We start from the raw sequence: 26,825 nt of genomic DNA, 5'->3' as shown, positions 1-26,825 counted from the left end.
ATTAGTCACTATCAAGCTCAGCAAACTGAACTGTTTACATATATATCCACACAACTGCCATTCGCAACATCATCAGATCCCTGCCTAAGAGTGCGGAGTTGTGCCAATGTAATAGAGCTTATAGTGGGGAGGATCTGGTACTACTTGTTTCGTTTAGCACTAAGGTCCACAATTTGTCCGATTTCAATCCTTCTTCTTTTCTGGTAAAATTGTTTCTGTGCATTAGAATTTCTATGACCACTGTCTACGTCTTAGTGTTGTAAAGATTAAATGTTGCTAACACCATAGTGTCAGAGAAATGAATTTGGTGGTTCCTTGGTCCCAGTGCATGATATGCTACTGCTGATTTATCCATCTTGCCCAGGCAACAGTTGCTTTCGTGTTCCTTAAGGTGGGTGTTAATGTTCTTTTTGTGGTTCCTATGTACACTTGACTGCAAGTGCAAGGGATTTTATATACCGCTGCTGTGGCAAGTGGCAGACGTAGGTCCTTTACAGTGTTCAAATATTCTTGCACCCTTCCTGTTGGTTTAAGGTGCGTGAATATTTGGACGCTGCAGTGGACCTACAGCTGCCTTGTGCCACAGTGTAGTATTTAAAATCCCATGCACTTTTGGTCAAATGTACATAGGAGCCACAAAAAGAACATTAACACCCACCCTAAGGAACACGAAAGCAACTGTTGCCTGGGCAAGATGGATAAATCAGCAGTAGCATATCGTGCAGTGGGACCAGGGAACCACCAAATTCTTTTCTCTGACACCATGGTGTTAGCAACATTTGGTGCTTACTACCCTAAGATGTACGGGGAGTCTATAAAAATTCAGAGGCAAGGAAACAATTTTAACAGGAAAGGATGAGGATTGATATTAGGTAATTTGTGGGTTTCAATGCTAAGTACGGCAAACAGCACCAATTCTTCCCCACTATAAGCTCCACAGCATACGTTGACATAACCTCGCAATCTTAGGCAATGGTCTGCTGACGTCACAAATGGACTGTTGTGTGAATTCATATAAACAGTTTGGATTGTTGAGCTTGTATGAGACTGTAACTGCTTTCTGAATTGTTAGTCTTTTTAGATGTGTTGCTGGTAATCACTTCAGTTCTGTACTTAGTATTATCAGCAAGCTGGGGTACAGCATGTGTTCTGATATTATATGGAACCCCAGAGTTACTGTAAGGATTTGTATAAAATACATTTAGAGCCACTGACCTTTCATCTCATAGTGGAGGGAAAATCATATTACTGTAATAAGAGTAAGAGTTTCTCCACCATACCAACCTTGAGCAATGTTGTACCCATCTCTGCTTCATGTATGCGTGATGAGAAATATGTAGATCATGTAGTATCTTGTTGGACAGTATGCAGATAAACATAACAGATGGTGAAATGGAACATCAATTACTGTGTTTAGTCCCAGTCTACATGAACTACCTGTCCATTATTCTTCCGTAAATTTATTTGCTCGAGAGTGATAGGTGTTCAGCAGAAAAGTGTTTTTTTTATTATCTCTGTTTCTGCAAATGGTACTACAAATGTAGGTACTACAAATGTAAAGTCTTAATCCTACAGTAAAATGTTCTCCCCATTATGTCTGACTACATTTGAAGCCACTAGTTAGACATGCCTTTTATGGTGCAATATTGGGTTTAATCAACTATTTTCTCACTGTAGAATCATTAGAAAAAGTATATTCCAATGTGTAGAATATACAGTCCATCTACTGGAATTGCTATGAGTTGTCAAGTGGTCATTTGAATGTGGCCTTAATTTTTTGGTACACATTGCCTAAAGTCGAACACTTATTCATCATCCTAATATGTAAACTCTATTCATTGAAAGCAACATCTATCAGTCATGTATTATAATTGTGCAGTAACAAGTGTCATTCTTTCATGACTAGCTTCAACTACCCCTTTCTTACTTGCAGTGGAGAGTCTATCTTGTGCATGTTGTAATATGCAAAGTGGCAAATGAAAGTCGCAATTTGTCCTAAAAATGTATCAGTGGTTTATCGTTTCACATAGGTTTAAAGGATTTTATCTAATTACATCACTAAAGAGATTTGGTATCTTAAAATGGTTTACTGGATACATATTATTTATAGACATGTTGCCTATAATATATTAGCCTGGTTTTCTTTCTAGATTTGTATCACTGCAAATGTATGTCACAGTTTTGGCTGTCACTGTAAATGAATGAAAGTGCATATAGATGGTAGGTGACGAAAACCTCATAGCTCTATTTTGTTAAATTTTGCAGGCAAAGTAAAAACAGTTTACTAAAAAAAATATAAAGTGATACAGAAAGTTACTACATTTGTAACTGTATAGTAGAAACCTAGTTATTGACAAATTAGAGAAATCCATGCACTTTCAAATCTCTCTGATTATAGAATTACTGGTTACTGGAATATGAATCTTCACAGACAAATGGAGTTACAAGGTTTCCATTGCCTACCATCAATGTGCTGAAAGAGGAAACTACATTAGTTTTGCAAACAAATTTTTTCTCTCATTGTGTTTATCTGTTACAATGATTCTGTTTGCAACCGGGCAATATGGTGACTGTGACATACTTTATATAGTCTGACAAGGAGACCATCAGAGTTTTTAATCACGAATTTTGATGAGTCTTAGGTATGTCCTAGAGAGACATGTCCTGGGTACCTGGCTAACAGCTTTTTGTGTGATGGCTCTAGTTACTCAGGAAATTGATGCTGAAGTTTTAAATGTACCTCCTGTATCTGTAACTTCAGTAATGTTTCAAGCAAGTGATCATAGTGCAGCAGTTAAAGTTTATGACCACCATGCTGGTGACGTGGCTTCAAATCCTGCCTGTGTACTTTATTTATTTATTTATTCATTCATTTTTTATTCATTTTATTTCATTCAGCAGATTGTCATTAAATGGTATTTTTCATCCAAAGTTATTAAAAAATAGTCATTTTCACCATAATAGTTTCGTTAATAAATCAGTAATTGCAGCTGACATTCGTAAAATGTATGTTCTGTTTGTTATAGAATAGAGTACAGAGTTGTCTTACTCACTATCGCTTTCATCGCTTGCTGTGCTAGAACAGAATTCTGGTTGGTATTTGTCACAGAAGCAACTTGCAGGCCCATGGATTTTTCAGAAGCAATACTAGAAGACACAGTTTGTTTAAACTCAAAAATAGTACCTCTCCGATCAGCTGTGATGCAAACCATGCCTATCTGACCATTCCTATGAAAGCAGGTGCACTAAATTGATGCAGAATTTAAGAACATATTTGTATTCTATGACGCTTTAGTAAGTCAGGAGCATTTTGAATTTCTTTCTTTTTTCCCTTTTTTTGTGAAAATTTTAATCTGTCTGTAAAAATAAACACCACAGTGTTGCCAAAGTGGAGTACATTTGGGTGGGATAATATTTATGGTACAGGTGCATACATACAATTCATCCATAAAAATTTGATCACAAACTGTCTGATCACTCTGCCCTCTCCACATGTCAATGATGTAAGGAAATTTCTCACGTCACATGTACGGAAGAATGACGGATGTTAAAAACTCTTCATGGAAAGCTCTTTCATGAACTTCCCTGACTGTTTTAGTAAATTTTTGAGTCAACTAGTCAACTCATTTTTGAACAATCTGAATAAATTTTCCTGATGGTTCTTGCATACATAAGAAAATGTAAGGAAATATATTTCCTGGTGCAGTTATATTATACTGTGAAGGGATCATTAATTTTGTTCAAATCAGTGTTCACTTCATGTTCCACAAGGTATCTATTGTATGTGAATTTCTACTAGCAACTGATATTATCAGTATTAATTACGTAAGAAAGATCAAAATTAGGGGTGAGTACTTTCGTCTGTATCTGGAATCCTTCCATGGTTGCTAATACATTGTCCATCATTGAGATATTTTTGGAGCTTTCTAAATATATGGAGTTTTACTAGGAATCACAAATGGAACACACATTTGAAGAAAGTGTGCTGTAATTATTGATTTATTAATGAAATTACTACAGTGAAAATGACCAATTTTTAATAAATTTTAATGACGTACCATTAAATGATACTCTGTATGATGAAATTGATATAAATAAATAAATAAGTAAAGGGTTTGAATCCTTACTGACAATGTGGTAGTCATGAGCCTTAGCACATGAACTGCACTCGCTTGTTGGGAACATAATTAACATTATTGATATAAGATGTACACTTAAAACTTTAACATGGATTTTCTCGGAAACTGGGGGTCTAGAGTGGCCTTGTGATTAATTGAATGTTGAACTATAAGCTTGGTTTCTTAAGTTATTTCTCGGAAAGTTATTACCATATGTAGTAAAAAGTCCATTGATTTTCGCATAGAAATAAAGTTTCTCTTAATATTTTTTGTGATCATTTGTACTTTTTTCAGGCTTTGGAATATACGGAAAACTCAACTCTTGTTTGCAAATCTGTCTGAGGTGATACTGTGTACTGAAATTATCCCGTACATGATGACATTTTTTCAGTATTGTTCTATGAAAGGTAAGTTTACAGTTAAAGAGAATGTGAATATGTGTGTGTGTGTGGGTGGGGGGGCGGGGGTAAAAAATGTTATTAGATAGTAACATAATGATGATTTTTACCTGCGCACCCACCTTCTACATGCTCCCCAAAATACACAAACCCGACAATCATGGACATGCCATTGTAGCTGGCTCTTGTGTTCCCACTGAAGTAATTTCGCTACTATTGACCAACACATCTAACCAATTGCCTGAAACCTAGCCTTCCACATCAAAAATACTAACCACTTCCTTCACCGACTTTCCATCATTCTCACCCTTTTACCTCCTGGATCCCTACATGTCACTGTTGATGCGCTCTACACTAACATCCCTAGTGCCCATGGCCTTGCCGCTATCAAACACTACCTCTCCTGACGTCCTGTAGATTCCAAAACTACCACCTCATTCCGTATATACCCAATAACTACTTCTCCTTTGAAAGGAAGGTTTAGAAATGAGTCTGCAACACCGCAATGGACACTCACGTGGCACCCTCATTGCCAACCTGTTTATGGGCTATCTAGAGGAGACCTTCCTGTTCTCCCAAAACTCCTAACCTGTAGTCTGGTTTCCTTCACAACCTCAACACCTGTTCTCCCATCCACTTCACCTCATCCTCCCCAACCCAATGCACCACCTTCCTGGGTGTTGACCTCCATCTCTCTGATGACTCCATCCACAACTCTGTCCACATTAAGTCCACTATAGTCCATGACAGCATTGATGGCCTTTGGGCCAGGGATGCACAGTAGGCAGCTGCCCAGCTAGGCAATGAGCACTCAGTCAGTTTCCTCATTCCGTACTGTATGAACTCCTGTCATATTTGAGTGATATGTCACATTTTACAAATGCAAATTTCAATTGAAAGATTTCTGTGGTATTCTGTGAGTTTTATCATAATGATTGAAACACCTAGAAGGTGGCAAATGTTTCACCAACAGCCAAGGCACCTTATTTTTAAGATGTACTCATTCTTTGTTCGTGATACAGTTTTCAGATGATCATTTCGTGAGGTATATGTGGGGAAAGTAATATGTTGTCCGACTCTTCCCAGAAAGTGCCATCTCGAAGTTTCAGTAATAAAGCTCTCCGTGATGGCCAACACCTCTCTTGTAGTGTTTGCTACTGAAGTTTGTTGAGACTCTCTGTAATATTCTTGCACTGACTAAATGATCCCGTGATGAAATGTGTTGCTATCTGCTGCATCTTCTGTTGTGGCAGAAGAGCCAACACCGTGTTACTAGTGGAGGCCGAAATACACGCGTTTTAGCTCGTGCAGGCTGGCGTGAGGAGGGAAGGACTATACTGACGCAAGGTCTGGAACATGACAAGGAATTAGGATTCAGAAAGCGGGCATAATTAGTTTGATACTTAACTTTAATCCATTAATGATGAATGTCGCTCTTGACGGTACACAATTCACAATATTATCTGTCCAGAATACATTCATAGTAACTGAATATGGCGCCTTGCTAGGTTGTAGCAAATGACGTAGCTGAAGGCTATGCTAAACTGTCGTCTCTGCAAATGAGAGCGTATGTAGACAGTGACCCATCGCTAGCAAAGTCGGCTGTACCACTGGGGCGAGTGCTAGGGAATCTCTCTAGACTAGACCTGCCATGTGGTGGCACTTGGTCTGCAATCACTGATGGTGACGATACGTGGGTCCGACGTATACTAACGGACCGCGGCCGATTTAAAGGCTACAACCTAGCAAGTGTGGTGTCTGGCGGTGACACCACATCTTCTTATCTCTTCTAGCAGTATTACCTGGCAAAGGTCCCAGATTGGTGAACAATGCCCAAGAATTAGACAAACAAGTGCCTTGTAATCCACTTCTGTAGTCGATGAATTAAATTTCCTTAAGATTCTTCCTACGAATCTGTGTGGCATTTGCTTTTATTATTGGTTTTATGTATTCATTCCACTTAAGGTCCTAGATATTTTACAGTAATTACTGTTTCCAGCAATTTCTCATCAATAATGTAGTTGTGTAGAAGTGGATTTCTTTTCCTGTATATGTGCAATATCGTACATTTATTTACATTCAGGATCAACTGCCAGTCCCTGCACCATTTATCAAACCTCTGTAGGTCCTGCAAATCATTACTGTTTTTTGGCATTGCTATCTTCTCACAGGCAACTGCATTATCTGCGAACAGCCTTAAAAAGTGGTCAGTGCGACAGAATGTCAATCCTAAGGGCCCGGGTTTGATTCACGGCTGCGTCGGAGATTTTCTCCACTCAGGGACTGGGTGTTGTGTTGTCCTAATCATCATCATCATTTCATCCCCATCGATGCGCAAGTCGCTGAAGTGGTATCAAATCGAAAGATTTGCACCCGGTGAACGGTGGCCCTAGTCACATGACATCATCATTATCATCAGCCTTAAAGAGCTTCTGACGCATTGTACTCTATGATTTACATATGTTGTGAACAGCAATGGTACCATCAAACTTTGTTGGGGTACTTGCAAAGTTACCCTTACATCTGTTGATTTTGTTCCTTTAAGAGCAACATGTTGAATTCTGTCTACAAGTAAGTCTTGAATCCAGTCGCAAATCTGGAGCAGACTTGGTAAGCTTGAATCTTTCCTACTTCTTCTTCTTCTTCTTTCATAACTGTATTAAATGCCTTCCTGAAGTCAAGGAACAGGGCATCAACCTGAGCGCTGATGTCTACTGTGCCATGGTTTTGATCGATGAATAGAGCAGTCTGAGTTTTGCAGGATCTCCATTTGCTGACTCCATGCTGATTTTTATAGAGGTGATTTTTGTTCTCCAAAATGCCACAGTGCCTGAGCATAACACATGATGTCAACAATATAAGCCTGTAATTATGCCAGACTATTTTGTAGTTAGGCAACCTTAGATTAGATTTTATGTTTTTAACTGTAAAGAAATTTCCAAAAATTCTTTAAAATTTTTTTGAAAATGAATGAAAATTCTTCAAGGCCACTTTAGGTATATACAGGTTTCTTCATTGTGCAGCACAACCGGTTTCACAGTTTGTAGGTGCATCTTCAGTTGATAATCGCTTTTCACATCATAAGGCTAGAGAGAGTGTATGACATCCCAACGTTCAAGTTGTAAACCAATTCATGAGTTTGTGTTAGTACTTCTCAATGATCTATTCTACCATGTGACTGTCACAGCTGCCCATTGTAATGGATACAGTACAAGATGGACTCTCAATAGCCTGCTACAAGAACCTGTCACCTGATGACCACGTTAAACTTTCATAGCTCAGTTACCACAGTCTTAGCCCAGTTTTATTATTGATCTATATTATCTATGGCTTTATCTACCTGGCAGAGATCTTGTATGTGCTTACTGCACTCCTGTTTTAATAGGACTAAATTTAATGAGGAGTCAGCTTATTAGACAATGAGTCTGTTATAACACTGCTCTGGTACTTGTTGGAGCATGAGTTTTGACACTCTTGACATTCATCAGACAGTGTATAAGTTTCACGTTCAGCCATTTGATGATCATGCAGTTAATTGGTTTACAACTTGAACATTGGCACATTGTAAATTCTCTCTAGCCTTATGAAGTGAAAAGCAATTATTATCTGAAGATGCTCCTATAATAGTGTGGAACCAGTTGTGTTGCCTAATAAAGGACTCTGTATACAGCTAATGTGTCCTTGAAGAATTTTCATTCATTTTCAAATTTTTAAAGAGTTTTAAGATTATTTTGGAGAATTTTTGGAAATTTCTTCACAGTAACAGTCTATAAATTGTCCATGTGTCGCGCAACCCTTCTTGAAGACAGGAATGACATGCACACATACCCACACAAAGAATTGCCATTAGAAAACCTAAATCTTGGAGCAGATCAGGAGAATGCCCGAAACTTTCAAATTGATGCACACTCTGGTTCAGATTGAAAATTCATTCTGGAATCAATCGCCTAGGCTCTGGTGAAGTCGTGTCTCCACAAGATCCATCCTTCCAGTAGTGCAGTCCTGCATGGTATGCAGGGCAACTTCTGTGAAGGTTGGAAAGTAGGAGATAATGTACTGGTGGAAGTAAACCTGTGATAGCAGGTTGAGTCTTGCTTGGATAGCTTGGTAGCTGGAGCACTTACCTGCGAAAGACAAAGGCCACAGGTTTAAATCTCTATCTGGCACACAGCTTTAATCTGCCAAGGAGTTTGAAATATAACACACTGTGGTGCAGAGTGAAAATCCATTCTGGAAACAATTTCCCTTAATTTTTAGCTGTACTCGTCTCAACCTATTGTACTAAGAACGCTCAATACTAAGATATTGAGCATCCAAGACAAATCCTATCATGATACTTACTTCAGTATTAAAAACAAGTACAAGTTACTACAGATATCTATTTTGCTAGTCCACGTCATGTGACACGTCATAAGTAGTGTAAAAATCACATAATTTGATTGACACACTGTGGAAACTTATGTACTTACATGCACACATAACAAATATATTCATATTTGACCTAGAAACAGATATAATTACACCACTGTCATAACATTGTTAACATGGATCTGTTGCATATTTTTCTAAGATCTTGGCATGGAAAATGTGTTTAACTAAGCCTTTGACATTGCAAGGAAGCCTGGTACTTGAAGTAGAATAATGTCTATTCCGTTTCAGTATTTTAGTGTGGAAGGATAATAAGCTCAGAAAAAGAATATTTGGTTTGTCAATTCAAGAAAGTTTTAATAAATATTAACTGAATTTTCCAACAGTGCTTGTCAGAATGTGACAGCAATATCAAAAATGAAATCCTGTCATGATCTGTAAAATATTATTTCTGCATAACCTAAAAATTCAATACTTTAATGTGTAAATACTGTCTCATTGTATGCATTTCTGTATCCGTATCATTAATAACTGTGCAAGGCTCATTTCACACAGCTGATACTTGCACGTACCTAGGATTGCAGCTGGACCATTAGCGACTGTGTATCTTTCCCTTTGATTATCTTGTGTCAGCAATTTGTTGTTACTACTGCTGTACCTATTCTTTGAAGTGCTGGAAATTTTATAATGGCTCGACAAAAATAAAATAGCTTTCCACAATTTATCATTTATTATTTTAAAAAGTCTACATTTGTTGGTTGCCTTTACTGGCTACCATCACATAATGAGCACAAACATTATTATTTTTATGTACATTTGTTGCAGAGAGTTTTCTTACATGTAGGACACTTTACAAATGATTTGTTTCCTTCACAGTTAGACTTTACAATGCAATTTGTTCGCTTTTCTTGCCTTTCAAGAACATCTTTGGCTGTGACAGAGGTACTAGTCTTCCTGGTTGCTGCATACTTCTCAGCAAGCTCCTCCGCCTGCTGCAGTATGAAATCACTGTGCTTCAACTTTTTCTCATTTAAAGCATTGTACAATACCCAGGCATTTATCCCAGCCAAATTCAGCAAGTTGTAAAATGTGTGAACAGGCCTAGGTCTCGAGGGTGCTTTGATGGAGTATTTGTGAGTTGTTTGGTCGACCATGTCCCCTCCATATTTAGAGCTGTTACAAAACATAACTGTATCTGGCTTCTTTTTCAAACCATCTTCAATTTTAATGTAAGGATGCATAGTGCTGAGAATCAGGACATTTTTGTTGCTCTTTCCCTGGTAAACTGTCAGTGTGGTAGCATTCTTCTTCAACAATACTGTGCTGTATAACACTTCTTTTGCCTTCTTGATACAGACTGGAATTTTCCTGCAAGATCGATTTATGATGCTTACTAGACTTGTAGCATTTGCCGAGAGAGAGCCAAGTAGGTGAAAAAATCGTCACATGGGACAGTTCTCCCTTTATTGAGTTAAGGTTGCATCAACTTTTTCAGAACATTATCGCCAAGATGCTCATCACTCGACCTAGTGTCATCCTTTCCTAGATAAGGGAAAGCATTCACAATATATTTGGAGTCTTTATCTACTTCTGTGCAATGCTTTTGCCCATATTTGTCTGGTTTTGAGGCCACGAACTGTGTGAATCTGCAGTGGAACTTTGAAGGAAACAGACGTTTGTCGATTGTTATATATGGATTCGGTAAGTAGCTACATTGTGTGTTCACAATGAAGTCTTAGCATATTTCTGATACCACAGCAAACTTATCTTCTTCAGTTGTTCTGATATTATGGATCTAATGTCAAATCTGAGATAACGCATAATCTCTCTGGATCTGTCAAAAGCCATTGTTGACTTCACAAAATTAATTCCCAACTTCATTGACCACAATGTGTCTAGTTCAAAGCTCTTCACTTCTGTGGCACCATGGACATACAATACAGCTATAAAAGCTTTCAGTTCTTCAGTGTTCATAGTCTAATCATCTGAACCCATTACAATGTGTCTCAGAATTTTGTCATCGGGCAATGAGATAGAATGGAGTATTGTGATTGTTAACCAAACACAATGTACCATTAAGCATGAAGCTACATGAAAACTGCAATTATTATAGAGGCTGCAGCAGAGGGGTCAGAACTGACCCATCCGCGTTTCTAGGTGAATCTTCATATTCCTTTTTTAAGGTTTTCCCACAAATTTAAAATTAAGTATAACCGGTAATTACCTTTTTTCATAAAAAGTCACAGAATTTCAGCACTGAAGGCAATAATGCAAAAGAGTGACAAACAAAAGAATTAAGAAGTGGGTCACAAGTGACCCTGCTGTGGTTCTAGTATTAATCTTTGGTTGCAAAATTCGGTTGTCACCTTGTAAGCTGACAGACCTGTGAACAGTCATTCACAAATTGAAAAAAATTTGAAGTATTTGTTAAATGAGTGCCATACATCATCATGGGAGTGGATTTCCAGATTTATATAGTCTGTTGTCGTTGTCAGTATCGCCATCATCATCAGCATCATCATCATCATCATCTGCAATAGCATGAGCATCAGACTAGCTGTTCTTTAGTTTTCATGTTTCATTTCGTAGATCAGGAAACTTACATCTCTCAGTAATCAATAATTACCTAGCAAGAGATTGCAATCAAATATGCTGACTTACACAGAACTGTACAGACTTATATCTGGGTGCTAACTGACCAGATGAGCAAACTGATTAACAGTTAACATAGTAATTGTGTTACTATGTTGGGTGACAGAGAAAAATGGGGATTTTGAGACACCCAATAAAAATAGAAAAAATTCATCTAAAAATTGGTAGTAATTGAACCACTAAAACTTGTCTTCTAAGAGACAGTAATGAAAATTGTCAGTGTTTGAGAATTATGTTCTGTAGATGGCATCTTCCTGTGTGTATACATTCTTCCAATCAGCTCTTGAGTTCCTCATTGAGTGCTGAAATATTGCAGCTGGGATACCATGAATTTGAATTTGTGTATAGGACACTACTTTGCCTCATTCTAGAGCACTGCTCGATTGTTTGGGATCCCCACGAGGTTGGATTAAAAGATGACATCGAAACAATTTCATCTTGAATTCTTTGTTTCAATTCATCCAGTGTTCTTGGCTGAGTCACATAGACCCGATTCTTAAGGTAGCCCCAGAAGAAAAAATCACAAATAGACAATTTTAATAATCTTGTGGGCCAGATAATGCCAACAAATCTTGAAATGACATGGTTACCGGACCATTCCCACACAGCTGCAATTCAATACCTTGGAGTGTGCGATGTTACACCGTCTCGTTGAAATCAAGTTATGTGAAGTTGTGGAATATTTTTCACTGTAGGTTCATCAAAAAGTTGCAACATCTGATCTTACCAAACCAAAGTGACCGTCACTGTGATCCACCCATTATTTTCGAAAAAGTAAGATCTGATGACTTCGTGTGATGAAACTACTCTCCATACTGTTACCTTACTGACTTGTAAAGAGCATTCATGAACTTCATTAGGGTTGCTGTCTGCCCACTAACTGTAGTTCTGCTTATTCACGTAACCTGTGAAATGAAAATGGCCCTCATCTGACATCCAGAATTATTGTACTGCTGCCAATGTACATTTTGCGTAAGAATCGAGAAGCTTCCTTACTTATCTTGCATTTATTGCAAGTGACTGGAAAAAAGCACAGGTGACCCCTGTATGTAAGAAGGGTAAAAGAACAGACCTTCACAATTACAGTCCAATAGCTTGACCATCAGTTTGCTGCAGAATTCTTGAACATATTATAAGATAAAATATAGTAAATTTCCTTGAGAGGGAAAAGGTTCTGTCCAATAACCAGCACAGTTTTAGAATGCATTGCTCATGTAAAACTCAGCTTACCATCTCCTTACATGATGACCTATGAACTGTGGACAAAGGGCAACAGGCAGATTCCATATTCCTAGATTTCCAGAAAGCATTTGATGCACTGCCCCATTGCAGACTGTGAACGAAGGTTTTAGCTTATGGAATAGGTTGTAGGAAAAACAGTGATGTAATGTTTGAATACAACGTTAGCAGTGTACTGCATGACACAGTCATGTCAATTAAATATCCAGGTATAACATTGTACTGAGTGGGAAAGGTGAATGGTCGACTTCAGTTTATTGGGAGAATTTTAGGAGAGTGTGGTCAATATGTAAACAAGATTGTGTATAGGACACTACTTTGCCTCATTCTAGAGCACTGCTCGATTGTTTGGGATCCCCACGAGGTTGGATTAAAAGATGTCATCGAAACAATTCAAAGGCAGACTGCCTTGGTACGTTCAATCAACATGTGAGTATCAGAAAGATGTTTCATGAACTCAAGTGGGAATCCCTTGAGGGAAGATGTTGTTCTTTTCATGGAAAACTATTGAGAAAATTTAGAGACCCGGCATTTGAAACTGACTGCAGAATTAGTCTACTGCCACCAACATACTTTTACATAAGGACAACAAAGATCAGAAAAATTAGGGCTCATACAGAGGCATATAGATAACCGTTTTTCTCTCACTCTCTTTGCTAGTGGAAAAAGAAAAGAAGTGACCAGTAACACTACAAGGTGCCTGCCACCCACCATACTTATTATGGTGGCTTATGGTGTATGGATGTAGATTTAGATGTAGATGGAGATGTAGGAGGAGCTCCGCAGCTTGTCCAAAATTTATGTTTGTCATAATTTCTGACAGAATGCTAATCACAACAGTGAATCATTTTTGGTCAGTTGTTTCATGATCTCCAGTTTGTACGGATGCAATTTTAAATCAAAATGGATTCGGCAAATGCTATCTTGGGGCATTCCGCTTGTAGCTACTTGCTTACAAACTGAATATTGTGGGCTCTGTAAGACTGAATCACATACAACTTTGATGTTGTGTGCAGTGCAAGCACTTCTTGGTCATCCTATTAGTTTCTTTTTTCTCTTCACAATTTTTAATCAAAGCTTTTTTTGCATTTTCAAGAGAACTTGACTGTGACACACAAGTTGGAAAAATGTCGAGAGTCCCTCTATGCACTTTTCATGGTATCATTGTTTTTGTAAAACATTTTTATGGCAAAAGCGTATTCTTGATCATTCCACAAATTGATAATTCTGAATGGTGAGATTGTTTACAGCTCAAGGTCCCTGTGCACCAGTGCTGCCAACTGTATATGGCTGCCACCATGGCTGTTTTTCTACATCATCCTACATGTGTAATCATTGAAGGCTCATCTCTGGCTGCCTTGAAAATAATACTGATTGAGGCAAAACATTTTGTACTCGTGGATTGGTAGCTATGGACTACCTGTGGCCTGGTGCATGACATCCGTCTGTATGCAACAGACATTACTACATGTTAAAATATAAACCTGTTACAGTTTAGATATTAACATAAAAGATAGGAAAAGTGGATAATACATGAACACATTAGATAGAGAAGTTTTTTGATTAACAGTTAGTGCGACCTCCTTGAAGGGTATAAACTGTGGTTTTATTTTATGGGGCAGACATTTAACTAGGAAAATTTCACATTTATGGAAACAGAAAAATTAAGACTATGTTGTTGATGATACTGTGGCACCTCCTTTCCTTGCCTCCATGGTAGCAGCAGATGACGGGCTCATAGACTGGAAACCAGCCCTCCAGCACACTCGGTGGTGTTCCACCAGAGGGAGAACTTAGATGGCCACACTTTCTGGATGCTAGGCACACTGAACTGTTGCTCCACCAGTCTCTTGTTTCACTCCGACAAGGCAACATCCCCGGTCGTGCTCTTAGCAGCTTGCCCGCGCAATGTCATGTGGCCCGCATTGCCGTCTGCCGCATTTTGCTGGGGTATGCGTGAACTGCAGAACTATTATGCCACACTCATCATAGCCATCGTCCTGTCGCGGTCCATTCAATAAGAGGAGTGCTACCACGTTTTTTTCACACTGCCTTCCAGAGCTGCATCTTCTCGAGGTGATGCTACTGACTAAAGGAGTACAAAGCCCAATTCTGGATGCCTGGTCGCCCAATTGGAATACTGTGTGCCGTGCAGTGCAAATAGTGCTGTGAAGTGCAGTGCACACCGAGACTACCAGGCTGATTTATGACTATTCTATCCGTGACCATTTTGGCACCTCTTTTCCGCCAAGCACACCATTGAAGCGGTCTTCCCATGCCACTGTATGGTGCCGAGCAAAGGTTGTGAGCCACTCGTGGTCCTCCCAGTCCAGACCCTCCTCGATTAAGAGGTATTAGATAATTTCAAATTTACTGTAGTCGTTAGCTAAAAGTTAATATGTTAGAACCAACCAGCGGCTCTTCCAGCACACCCCACCATGGCAAACTGCTTAGGAATGTGTGCCCCTTAGGTGTGTGGAAAGGTACATAAACAGTCCCTTCAACAGAATGGGATGGCAACCTGTTTTTGAGCACCTTTCAGAACCAGTTTCATAAGGTATCATTTTGTGATAACTTATCGGCTCGTAAGATGAATATTGATATGTCCTCTGAGAGTGTGAAAGCAAATTCCTTGGTCACTTCATGTGGTGAAGCTCAACAGTGTTGATAACGTGAGCCTTAGGCATGTTTGTCAGTGTAGGCATAAAATCCTAATCTCTCTGCATCACTGAGACCATCATTGATCTGACGGACACCATCCAGCGATTTGGGTATGGAATACACTGGGGAAGCCATAGATCACATAACTTTTTATATGCTTGGCACCTTTCTGTGATTTGTGCACACTATGATATTAGTAAATGACTTCTGGATGTTCAGTGTAAAGCAATTTGAATTGCAGCAGTATATGTTCATTCATGATGTCTTTGTTTTTATTTTATTTTATTTTATTTTTTTCAGTGCCAAAATGTAGCCATGGATTCTACACACATGATCACCATCATTTGTAAGTAATCTTATCAAATGTGTGAAAAATTGTTTGTCCAGTCAGTGTTCGTTGTGTGCTGCTGTATTTTTAAAGAAAGTCTCTTTTTAAAAGTCAGTATTGTGAAAAGGATAGATTGCTATTCACCGTATAGTGGAGCTGTTGAGTTGCAGACAGGCACAACAAAAAGACTGCTAAACACGTAAGCTTTCAGCCAAAATGTCTTCTTCTGAATTAGACAATGTACACACATACATTCACACAAATGCAACTCACAAACATATCACCACTGTCTCTGGATGCCAAGGTCAAAGTGGTCATGTGTGTGAGTTGTGTTTGCATGAATATCTGTGTGTATGTTGTCTAATTTAAGACGAGGCTTTGGCTGAAAGCTTACTTGTTTAGCTGTCTTTTTGCTGTGCCTGTCTGGAAGTCATCTCCATCATATGGTGAGTAGCAATCTATCCTTTTCATAATATTGTCATTATTCCAACCTGGATTTTCCATGGTTCATTTTCTTTTTTTAAAAGATGATTTGTAGACCTGCAGCTGATGTATCATTTGTGTGTTTTCTGCTATAGTTTGTGACGATGTTTTCTTTATTTCTTCGTTGATCGTCCTCGGTGTCAATGTACTGGCTGAAACAATATGGGGTGGAAGTGCAGTACTGTCTACTGTAAATGATGTAGCCAACAGGTGCACATTTGCATTTCTCAGTTGCTTACTTTCATTTTTCACAACCCCCCATATACACATTTGTATGGCCAGTGCACTATTGTTTAACTTTCGATAAGCCTCATTAATAGGTTGCAGGCTAACATCCACATACTGCTACCATAGTTTACTACTGAACATCTATGAGCAGTAAAAACCTAACCAGAAAGTTCACAGTTCTTGAAAAATAGAAAGGTACTGGACTGACTGTCTCTTGACCAAAATCCGTGCCCTTATATATCCTCACAATAATAGGTACTGGACTTGCACATTGTTTGAAGTTAAATTTACAGAAATTACAATTAAAACTCAACTCATTAAATTAACTGAATACATCGAAAATTGGTTCTTTTTAACAGTTTCTCCTACTGCGAGGATTAACCCGAATTATTTGTTTAAATCATGAAATTAACATATATAGTTATGTAAACAATACTTTTGATGAAATTTTTAATTTCTTTGGAATTAATTAAGGGCTGGCTTTGCTAACATTTTCGAATAGAGCCAAATAGATCCTTTAAGAATACAATAAGTTGTTCCCCCAAATGTTTATAATTAGTACAGAATTTATATTTGTTTATACATCAACAGTATAATTTAAGTTACGAAACAATTACTGATTTCACCCTGCAGTGAAAGATACTAACTAGGAATAGTCAAAATAAATTAGAAAATCAATTACATACATAAAACTAAGCACAAAATTAGATCTGGTGTTATATTCTTCAAAAGTGAGGGCCAACCTTTCTCTTTTATGGAAATGCTGATTATACTCACGTATGTTAATGGTAAGTAGTTAAAATTGAAAAAATGAATTTAAGTGGGCAGATGGCAGAACAAGAGGAGAAATAAAAATATCCCAGCTTGCTTCATCACAAGTTCTAATTACCATTGCCTTTAAATGACATTAATGTATTTTCTCTGTGAGCTTTACTATATGCATTCTTGTAGCAATGTCTCTTAGGCTACGGCCACAGTGGACGTGCCTCGCTTGACGCCTAATATGTCGTGACTCGCCATGTGAATCGCTTTGCTAAACTTAGGAGACCAACTGCACTGAGCACTAGGAGACAAAGCTAGTCGCTTCCGTGTCAGTAGATGAAAAGTCATGTTGGTTTGCTGGGATGCCACATTGTGGCTTCAAAGATTATAATACCTGAATGAGATTTTCACTCTGCAGCGGAGTGTGCAACGATATGAAATTTCCTGGGCGGTTAAAACTGTGTGCCGGACTGAGACTCGAACTCCAGACCTTTGCGAGCACTTGCCCGCAAAAGGCAAAGGTCCCGAGTTCGAGTCTCGGTCCAGCACACAGTTTTAACCTGCCAGGAAATTTCATATCAGTGCACACTCCGCTGCAGAGTGAAAATCTCATTCTGGAAACATCCTCCAGACTGTCGCTAAGCCATGTCTCCGCAATATCCTTTCTTTCAGGAGTGCTAGTTCTGCAAGGTTCGCAGGAGAGCTTCTGTGATAGATTTTGTTGGTAACATTCTATTAGTGGCCTAATTGTAGCAGTATGTAGAGTTATTTGTATGCTGCAAAATTATATCAATTGTGTACAACATATTTTTCATTCATTTTTAGTGTTCTACAAATGGAGCAATGGAAGAATGAGTATGAATTGCCACATACTTACAAGAGTGTTCAGAGGATGGACAGTGCAGGTCACAAAATGCAGAATGCAAGAAATTTTTCTCTGGTAACCAATACAGAAGCAGAAAGGAAACAGTTGGAAGAACCAGAGGCAGAGGAAGATGAAGTCATAATTGAAGAAGTTCATTCAGACTGAGTTGCAGCATTTCAGTGGCTCCTTCCTTTCATTTCAGTGGCTCGCTCCTTTTAGTGCAGAACTGTATTACTAAGTATGAAAGAAGTGTAATAATGTAAAATGCTCAATAAAGGTAGCATAGTCACACGTACAGGAACCACTAATATATTCCATGGTTAACTGATAAACTGCATCATGTTGTGGAGACGGATCGTTAAAACAAATGCTATTAAATTCTCAGCATTGAAACAACTCTATATATGACATCTGAATCAAGAATAAGCTACAGTTCAGTCTCAGATTAGAACTAGTATTTGCTATTAAAAAACCTGAATCAGCATGTACTTTCTATTCGTATGTTATTATTTTTCATCATTTTGATGCTATCATTACATAAAAATTATTTTTACTTCTGTCTGCCCACAATTAAAAGAGGCAGGTTGAGCATTGCACAGGTGTCTATCTAGTATTCTTCTTTATTTTTATTCAAGTTGATCAGTATAACTTATGTTTCCATTTAAAAACCATGATATTAACATTGTCAGTCTATCTTGGTGTATGTGATATGATCTGGCTGTCAGTCTGTCGTGATATGTGTATATGAGATGTAAAGTAGGAATTTTGACATCCAGTTTATATTCTGTTCATTAAACAATATACTTTATTTATTTAAAAATTGGCCTTTAATTACGCAGAGTTCTTAAAAATATGCCGATATAACATACAGAAAAGAATTTGTAGTTTTTTGTTTTAAACAGAAACTGCAGTTATGAAGTGTGTATCTTGTAAAACTAATTATATATTACACCTTACAGCATATATCTGAATTTGTTTATGTACAGTATTACCAATATTTTCATCATAGATAACAATGGTAATCTTTACTAGGAAGACACAAAATTAACAGAAAAATATATCGTGTAGAATTGTGTTGAAATGTCACCAAAACTGGCAATTATTTGCAATGGTTACTCTAAATTGCTTAAACATACAAACTTCCAAAATGTGTGTGTGTGTGTGTGTGTGTGTGTGTGTGTGTGTGTGTGTGTGTGTGTGTGTGTGTGTCATGTTCTTGTTTATGTGCCTTTCTGTGACTCAAATCCTCTACTTTTCAGTGATTTGTTACTTTTACTCCTTGAATTATGTGCATTCCAGCAAGACTTTCCACACCTGACCTATTTTTATCCCAATGAATTTGTGTTATGCAATGATTGATTCACCTTACAAAAAGTCACAAATAAGATAATTAAACAGTACTTAATGGAAATTCATGGTCTTTGAATTAAGTCTTCAGTTGTAGTCATGGCTCAAGAGTGTGGCACAGTGGTTAAAAACTGAACCCTGATTTCTGACATACTATGGAACACTATTATCAGGGTTGCCACAAGTTCTGGAAATGAGGGAATTTCAAACATGTCAAGGAAATCAGGGAAATTTGAAGGAAAAAAAACTGGAAAAATCTTGTTTTTTCATCTTTACGATGAGTTGCTGCCTATCCGCATTGGTGTTGATTCTCAGAGTATTCGTGCAAGTTATCTGTTGCATGGATTGGGTTAGATTAGATTAAGTTTTTGTTCCATAGCCCCAAAAAATGATATGATTCTCGTGTGTGTGGAACATGTCGCAAAGTATAACAAAAAAAAAAAAACATAAAACATTTGAATATAGTACTTACTACCTTATCATTTGTCAGGAGATTGTCAAAATAGGTGAATACATTACAGTAAACTGGAACTGCTAATACTTACAGAATTAGTACAATTAATGAAACATTATTATGCACTTTTAATACCGTTATCATACACAAAATATTCAACCTTGACTGCTGTGACTAAGTGTTGTCAAAACTGAAATCTAACAGACATTTTTACTTAAGCTGGTCTAACAGTCCCTGTTAAGATATTTATCTATAGAGTAGGAGGAGTTGCCTATCCAAAAATCTTTCAAACTCTGTTTAAACTGTTCTTTGTCTGAAACCAAGTTTTTAATGGTTGCTGGCAGTTTATTGAAAACATGTATTCCTGAATATTGAATCCCTTTTTGGACCAAGGCAAGTGATTTTAGGTCTTCATGTAGATTGTTCCTATTCCTGGTATCAGTACTACGTATTGAACTATTGGTTGGAAACAGAGATACAGTATATTACTTGCAACAAATTTCATTAAGGAATAAATGTTCTGATAAACAGTGGTTAGAATACAAAGTTCGTTGAACTGGTTTCTACATGATGGTCTTGAATTTACACCACAAACAATTCTTGTTACATGCTTTTGCATGCAAAAACTTTTGCTCGGTTTGTTTAGTTACTGCAGAATATGATCCCATATGAAATAATAGAATGAAAGTAAGCAAAGTATGTAAGTTTTTTATACCTCCTACACCTGACATCATTCTCACTGCAAATACAGTCTTTTTTAGGCACTTCAGCAATTCTGTGGTATGCTGTTCCCAACTGAATTCACTATAGAGTTGTAATCCCAGAAATTTAATGCTGTAAACTGTCTACCTCTTCGATCTGCATGTCTTCATATGCTATACAAATGCTGGAAAGAAATTTCTTACCGGTTCTGAACTGCATGTTGTGGGTCTTTTCAAACTTTAATGGCAGTGAATTAGCTTTAAACCATTTATTAATGTCGGTGAAAATTTAATTGTCAGCTATTTTTAAATCTGTACTTGACTTGCTACTATTTCAGTGTTTGTATCATCTGCAAACAAAACAAACTTAGCCTTTAATTTATTATCTAATGAATTAAGTACATTCTCACTGTAAGTGTAAATGGCTTTCTCTATATCAGAACCCTTAAGAAATCCAAGCTGTGACGTGGACAATGTGTTATTTGCAGTCAGATGCTTAAGGAGACACTTGAACACAACTTTTCCAAATATTTTTGAAAAAGCCGGCAAAAGTGAAATTGGTCAGTAGTTTCATGGTATCTCTTTATCCCCTTTCTTGTAGAAAGGCTTAACTTCAGCATTTTTTAGCCAGTCTGGAAATGTTCCGCTGATAAGAGACTAAGTGCACAAATAACTTAAGATAGACAACTGGCATGAGCACTCTTTGATTAACTTTGTTGATGTGTTATCATAGCCGCAAGAATACTTAGATTTTAAGGATTTTATGATGGATACTACTTGTTTGGCAGACGTGAGTGTTGTTTCCATTTTACTGAAGTTCTTTTGAAGGACTGGTCTCAGATACTCCATTGCACTGTTCGCTGAACCTGATAATCCCAAGCTGTCAGTAATAGAAATAAAGTACTTGTTTAAGAGGTTTGCAACACTACATGCACTTGTTACCAATGTCTCATTTATTTTTAGAGCTATCTGTCCCTCTTCTCTTTTGGCTCCACCTGTGTCAGTCTTCACTATATCCCATACAGTTTTTTTTTTTTTTTTTATTTTGTTGCCTGCTGTGATTATCTTTGTTTCATAATAAAGTTGCTTCAATTTCTGGGTTACTTGCTTAAATACTTTGCAGTATTCTTTGTAATGTATTAGAAAGCTAACATCAGAGCTGTTCCTAGATAGTAGATACAGTCCACTTCTCATCCCACATGATATCCTTATTCCTTGTGTAGTCCATGGTGTTATTTTTTGACGTCTGTGTGATTTGTTTTGTTACGTTCAGGGGAAAACAGTTTTCAAAAGTAGAACTAACTTTATTAATGAATGCTTTGTATTTTCCATTTCGCTCCGCAGTATTGTAAACATCTTTGTAGTTAATGTCTTTGAACAATTTTCTGATGTCTCAATTTTTAGCTGATTTATTACCCTCCTATACTCAGATTTAATAGATTGTTTTATCCTGACAAGTTCCAACATTTAACAAAAGATGCTGTATGTCATGATCATATAGCCCATTTACTATTGGTTTTGTGATATGACTTTTTTCCCCTAGGTTTTTCTACAAAGATATTATCAATAGTAATCTCAGAGCATTTACATATCCTGGTTGCAAAGTTCACAGTAGGAACTAAATTGAATGACAATGTTACTGCTTGCAAAAATTTTTCACTGACAGAGCTTTTCAGTAAATCCTTGTTAAAATCACCAGCAACACTATTTCCTTGTTTTTTACTGTGAGATGGGACAATAGAGCTTCCAGGTTCTTTATGAAAAGGTTAAAATTTCCCGAAGGTGATCTTTATGTACTTACAATTATAAAGGACTTATTATGAAATACTACTTCTGTTGCACAAGCTTCTAAGTGCAACTGTGAGCAAAATTTATTAATATCAGTGTTATTGAAAACAAAACAGTTTCTGACAAATGTGACAACTCCTCCTTTCTCCATATTTTCTGTACAGAAGTAAGAAGCTAACTTGAATCCTGTGACATATGTTTACCAGAGGCTGTCTGCATGAATTGTGTACATTAAAATTTGCTTTATGACTGTCTGTTTTATCAATGTGAATGTCATTTTCAGCCTGCCTTTAAACATCTTTTCTTTCTGCCCTCCCTACCCCCAAAAAACTGCTGTTCTGTCATGTGTAACAATTGGTACTTTACCACATGTGATTGTGCCCCCATTAAGTTATTTGCTATTAGCCCAGACAGTTTTCCCTTCCCTTCGTGTTGAGGTGAAGGCCATGCCTAGTATAGTCTCACCTACTGATAGTCAACAAGAACCACACCGATATGGGATCCCATACCTGATCCAAACAGCCATTCAGCCTCTAAATTAACTCGCCTAAAAGGAGAGTTTAAATGAGGCCGATCATGATGCCTCATGACAGACAAAATCCCACACCAGTATGTCTCATTGCTGAAGCTACCTTTACCAGGTCACTCTAAACTGAATAATTAGGGTTCCTCTCTGTGTTGTTGCCCACGGTGTCTTCCTTTGTGAAATCTTTGTAAATTGAACCTACATCCTCTATCACCTGACCCAGACTTGCTCTAGGTTAAAAAAAAAGCTTGTGGTGTGGTAACCTGACCCTAGTTCATCCTGTAACAGTTGGCCAACACCTCTACCTAACAACAAAAATTTTTTCTTCTTCACAACTTTTTCTGACTTCTTACTTCTCAAACACTGTGAAAGTTTATTGTGTCCTGTCTATTCCTACATCTGCCTGTGTCTCATCAGTTTCCAACTGTAACAACAGATGAAATCTGTTTTCCACATTCACAACAACACTTTCTGAGAAGTCCTATTCCTACTTCTTCTACGACCTGTTGTCACTTCCTAGCTCTTTTTTCCCTTTTCCCCCTCTTAACCAATCTCGTTTCATCAACATGGTGTCTGTGACATTTGAATAGCTGGTCACATGAGTAGATTTCCATGACAGGCCAAAACAGCAGGCCATTTCTGTGGGTATCTAATGAATCGGGCTTGCCAATCTGAAGCCCATCGTTTCCCACTAATGTACAGGTCTTGCCCGTCAGATCTAGTCTCACAGATCTGCCCGAAAACCAAGTCTGTTTGCATGTGGCATAATGCGGCTGATTTTTGTGGTTTATCCATGAAACCATGACTCTGGTGCTCTTCGGCAGGCCAGAGGCCATGGGCGGTGGATTTAAGGAATTGTGACTGTCTCACCGCAAGTACATTGTACAGTGTGGCATTTTATAGACATTTTATTTATTCCTTTACATTTTGGCACTTTGAAAGTCGTTTATATATTAGAAAGTATGGGCGAAAAGAAGAAGAAAATTGTAGCAGTCACAGTCAGTCTGTACACTGTGCTCTCGTGTATTTCTTGAAAGAAAAACCACACAAAACCTGTAAAATAAGACATAACACAGTGGGTAATACCTGACAATAACAAACATAGTATAACCAACGTTTTATTGGTGGTCATCTACTGCGTTTGTTAACACAACTCTTCCCTGCTTTATACACTTCTTTCAAGAGGCCTGCTTTTTTCTGAGGTTGTTTCTGAAATCAGTGAAGGTATTACAAATATGTCCTGCGACTCCAACAAAATGCGTATTTTTGTCACCAAATGCGTGTTTTTTTTTTTTTTTAATTGAAATAAAATTGTCAGTGATTTTAACAAAACATATATACCATTTGCCTTGCTTTTTCCGCAAACAGTTTATTAGGAAAGATGTGGATTTTAGTACTGAAGATTTTTGCTCACACATTTAGAAATACAGAAGTCCTTACATTTTTTGTCAACTTACGTTTTTACTTACCTTTGAGATCTCAAAATTTGTCAGGAAAAAAAATGGTAAAACTTGTCTGGAAATCATGGACATATCAGGGAATTTCACTCTGGGCAACTTGTGACAACTCTGACTATGAAAGTTTTGTGTACTGGATATGGGGAAACAGCACCATGGGTAGAATGGAGTCTGTGGAGAACTGTAGCTTGTTCTGCCACCAGGGATATGTATGAAATAAATTAAATGCGCTAAAATGAAAGTAATGGATCAGTGGGTATGAAATCAATGAAGATACAATGACCTGGAATTATATGACTGCTAACCATTCAGACTGTTTGTGCTAATCAGGAAATCTGGGTTTGAATCCCAGTCTGGCACAAGTTACCAAGTGTCACCACTTGTTCATTACATTGCACATTTATTGATTTTTCTCTGCATTAATCCATTCATTTCATTTCAGTACACTTAGTTCATTTCATGGTGGTTGATTGTTGATCTCTATTCAAATGAAGTGAGGTTCAAATCTCTTTGTGCCCATTTTTATTCATGGTATCTTTTCTTTCCTTTGCTAAGTTCAGAGAAATGCCAGATGTTTTCATCCAGTGATTACCTGCTTTGCTTTTGTCCATCTTTGTCTGTAATGGCCGTAATGTTCACAATGTGTTAAACTCATAACTTCGTTACTTCTTTCAGTACTCAGCACTGAATCTCACTTGCAAAAATGACATGTTTGAAAGTATCACTGTATGAAGAAGCAAAACATCAATTTGGTATATCACCAATATTGAATTTGAGAAAAGTGGCAATGTATTCAATTTAGGAAATGGTGAACTGAAGTTTCTTTGGTGTGAAAGACATAAAAGATTGCTTTCACCCCTTTGTGTGTGTCAACAATAGCGACATGTTTTTGTTTGATACAGTGAGTGGACAAGTGCCACTTGTAAGAAAAAAGTATAACTCCTTGGTTTTGGCAATATTCTTTATATGGAACCCAGCATATGCATTGTTTATGTTGTGGTTTTCAGTCCGAAGACTGGTTTGATGCAGCTCTCCAAGCTATTGTATCCTGTGTAAGCATCACCATCTCTGAACAACTACTGCAACTTACATCATGATCTACCCATCTAATCTTCAGCATTCTTCTGTAGCACCACATTCCAAAAGCTTGTATTCTCTCATCTGAACTGTGTACCATCCACGTTTCACTTCCATACAAGACTGCACTCCAGGCAAATACCATCTATATTGCATGTCAACAAATTTCTCTTGTTAAGAAAGTATAATTCCCTCGGCATCGCTTGATTTAATTTGACTATGTTGAATTGCCCATATTTCAATGTTATTGGTGTTCATCTTATATCCTCCTTTGTAGTCTCTGTCCATTCCGTTCAAATGCTCTTAAAAGTCCGTTGCTGTCTCTAAAAAAATTAGAACGTTATTGGCCAACTTCAAAGTTTTTATTTCTTCTCCCTGTACTTTAATTCCTTTTCCAGATTGTTCTGTGGTTTCCTGTACTTCCTGCTCAGTGTACAAATTGGAAAACATCATGGATAGGCTACAACCCTGTTTCATTACCTTCTCAACCACTGCTTCCTTTTCATGCCTCGTGGCTCTTGTAACTGCTGTCTGGTTTTAGTAAAAGTCGGAAATAGCCTTCCAGTCCCTGTATTTTACCCCTGCTACCTTCAGAATTACAAAGAGAGTACTCCAGTCAACATTGTCAAAAGCTTTCCGTAAGTCTACAAATGCCATAACCATGAATTTCCCTGTCCTTAACCTATCCTCTAAAGTAAGTTGAAGAGTCAGTATTGCCTTGCATTTTCGTATTCTTCTCCAGAATACAGATTGAGCTCGTAGGAGTCTGCTTCTAACAGTTTTTCCATTCTTCTGTAAGGAATTTGTGTTAGTATTTTGCAACCACGACTTATTAAACTTTATAATTCAGTAGTACTCACTCCTGTCAGCACCTGATTTCTTTGGAATTGGAATTATTATGTTCTTCTTGTAGTCTGAGGGTATTTCACCTGTCGCATACATCTTGAACACCAGATGGAAGAGTTTTGTCATGGCTGGCTCTTCCAAGGCTATCAGTAGTTCTGACGGAATGCTGTGTACTCCTGGGGCTTTGTTTTGCCTTAAGTCTTCCAGTGCTCTGTCACATTCTTCTCACAGTATCATATCTTGCTTCTCAACTTTATCTGCATCATCTTCTCTTTCTATAATACTGTCTTCAAGTTTACCTCTCTTGTACAGACCCACTCTTTACTCCTTTCGCCTTTCTCTTCTTTGTTTAGTACTGGTTTTCCTTGATATTCATACAGCTGCTTCTCCTTTCTCTAAAGGTCTCTTTTATTTCCCTTTAGGTAATATCTGTCTTTTCCTCTGGTGAAATATGCTTCTAAATCCTTACATTGACCTCTAGCCATTGCTACTTGGTCATTTTGTACTTCTTGTCAATCTCATTTTTG

General features: G+C 37.6%; 1 protein-coding gene across 2 annotated transcripts in view; it reads left to right on the top strand.

Annotated features, from left to right (window-relative positions):
* The window catches only part of LOC126184748 (cell cycle checkpoint protein RAD17), a 141,864-nt gene extending 122,431 nt beyond the window's left edge, over window positions 1–19,433 (top strand). The window contains exons 12-14 of one of the 2 annotated variants that reach the window (XM_049927286.1): window positions 4,413–4,525; window positions 15,737–15,782; window positions 18,063–19,433. In XM_049927286.1, coding sequence (XP_049783243.1) covers window positions 4,413–4,525; window positions 15,737–15,782; window positions 18,063–18,267 — 364 coding nt within the window. In that variant the 3' untranslated portion in view covers window positions 18,268–19,433. The remainder of the gene's footprint in view (window positions 1–4,412; window positions 4,526–15,736; window positions 15,783–18,062) is intronic. The other variant, XM_049927287.1, reaches the window with a different exon arrangement.
* Window positions 19,434–26,825: the final 7,392 nt, after the last annotated feature.

The sequence above is a fragment of the Schistocerca cancellata genome, chromosome 4 (assembly GCF_023864275.1).
Source record: "Schistocerca cancellata isolate TAMUIC-IGC-003103 chromosome 4, iqSchCanc2.1, whole genome shotgun sequence".
NCBI classification, from domain to species: Eukaryota; Metazoa; Arthropoda; class Insecta; order Orthoptera; family Acrididae; genus Schistocerca; species Schistocerca cancellata.
The sequence above is the reverse complement of the archived record's forward strand: the minus strand, read 5'-3'. Positions and strand labels throughout refer to the sequence as shown.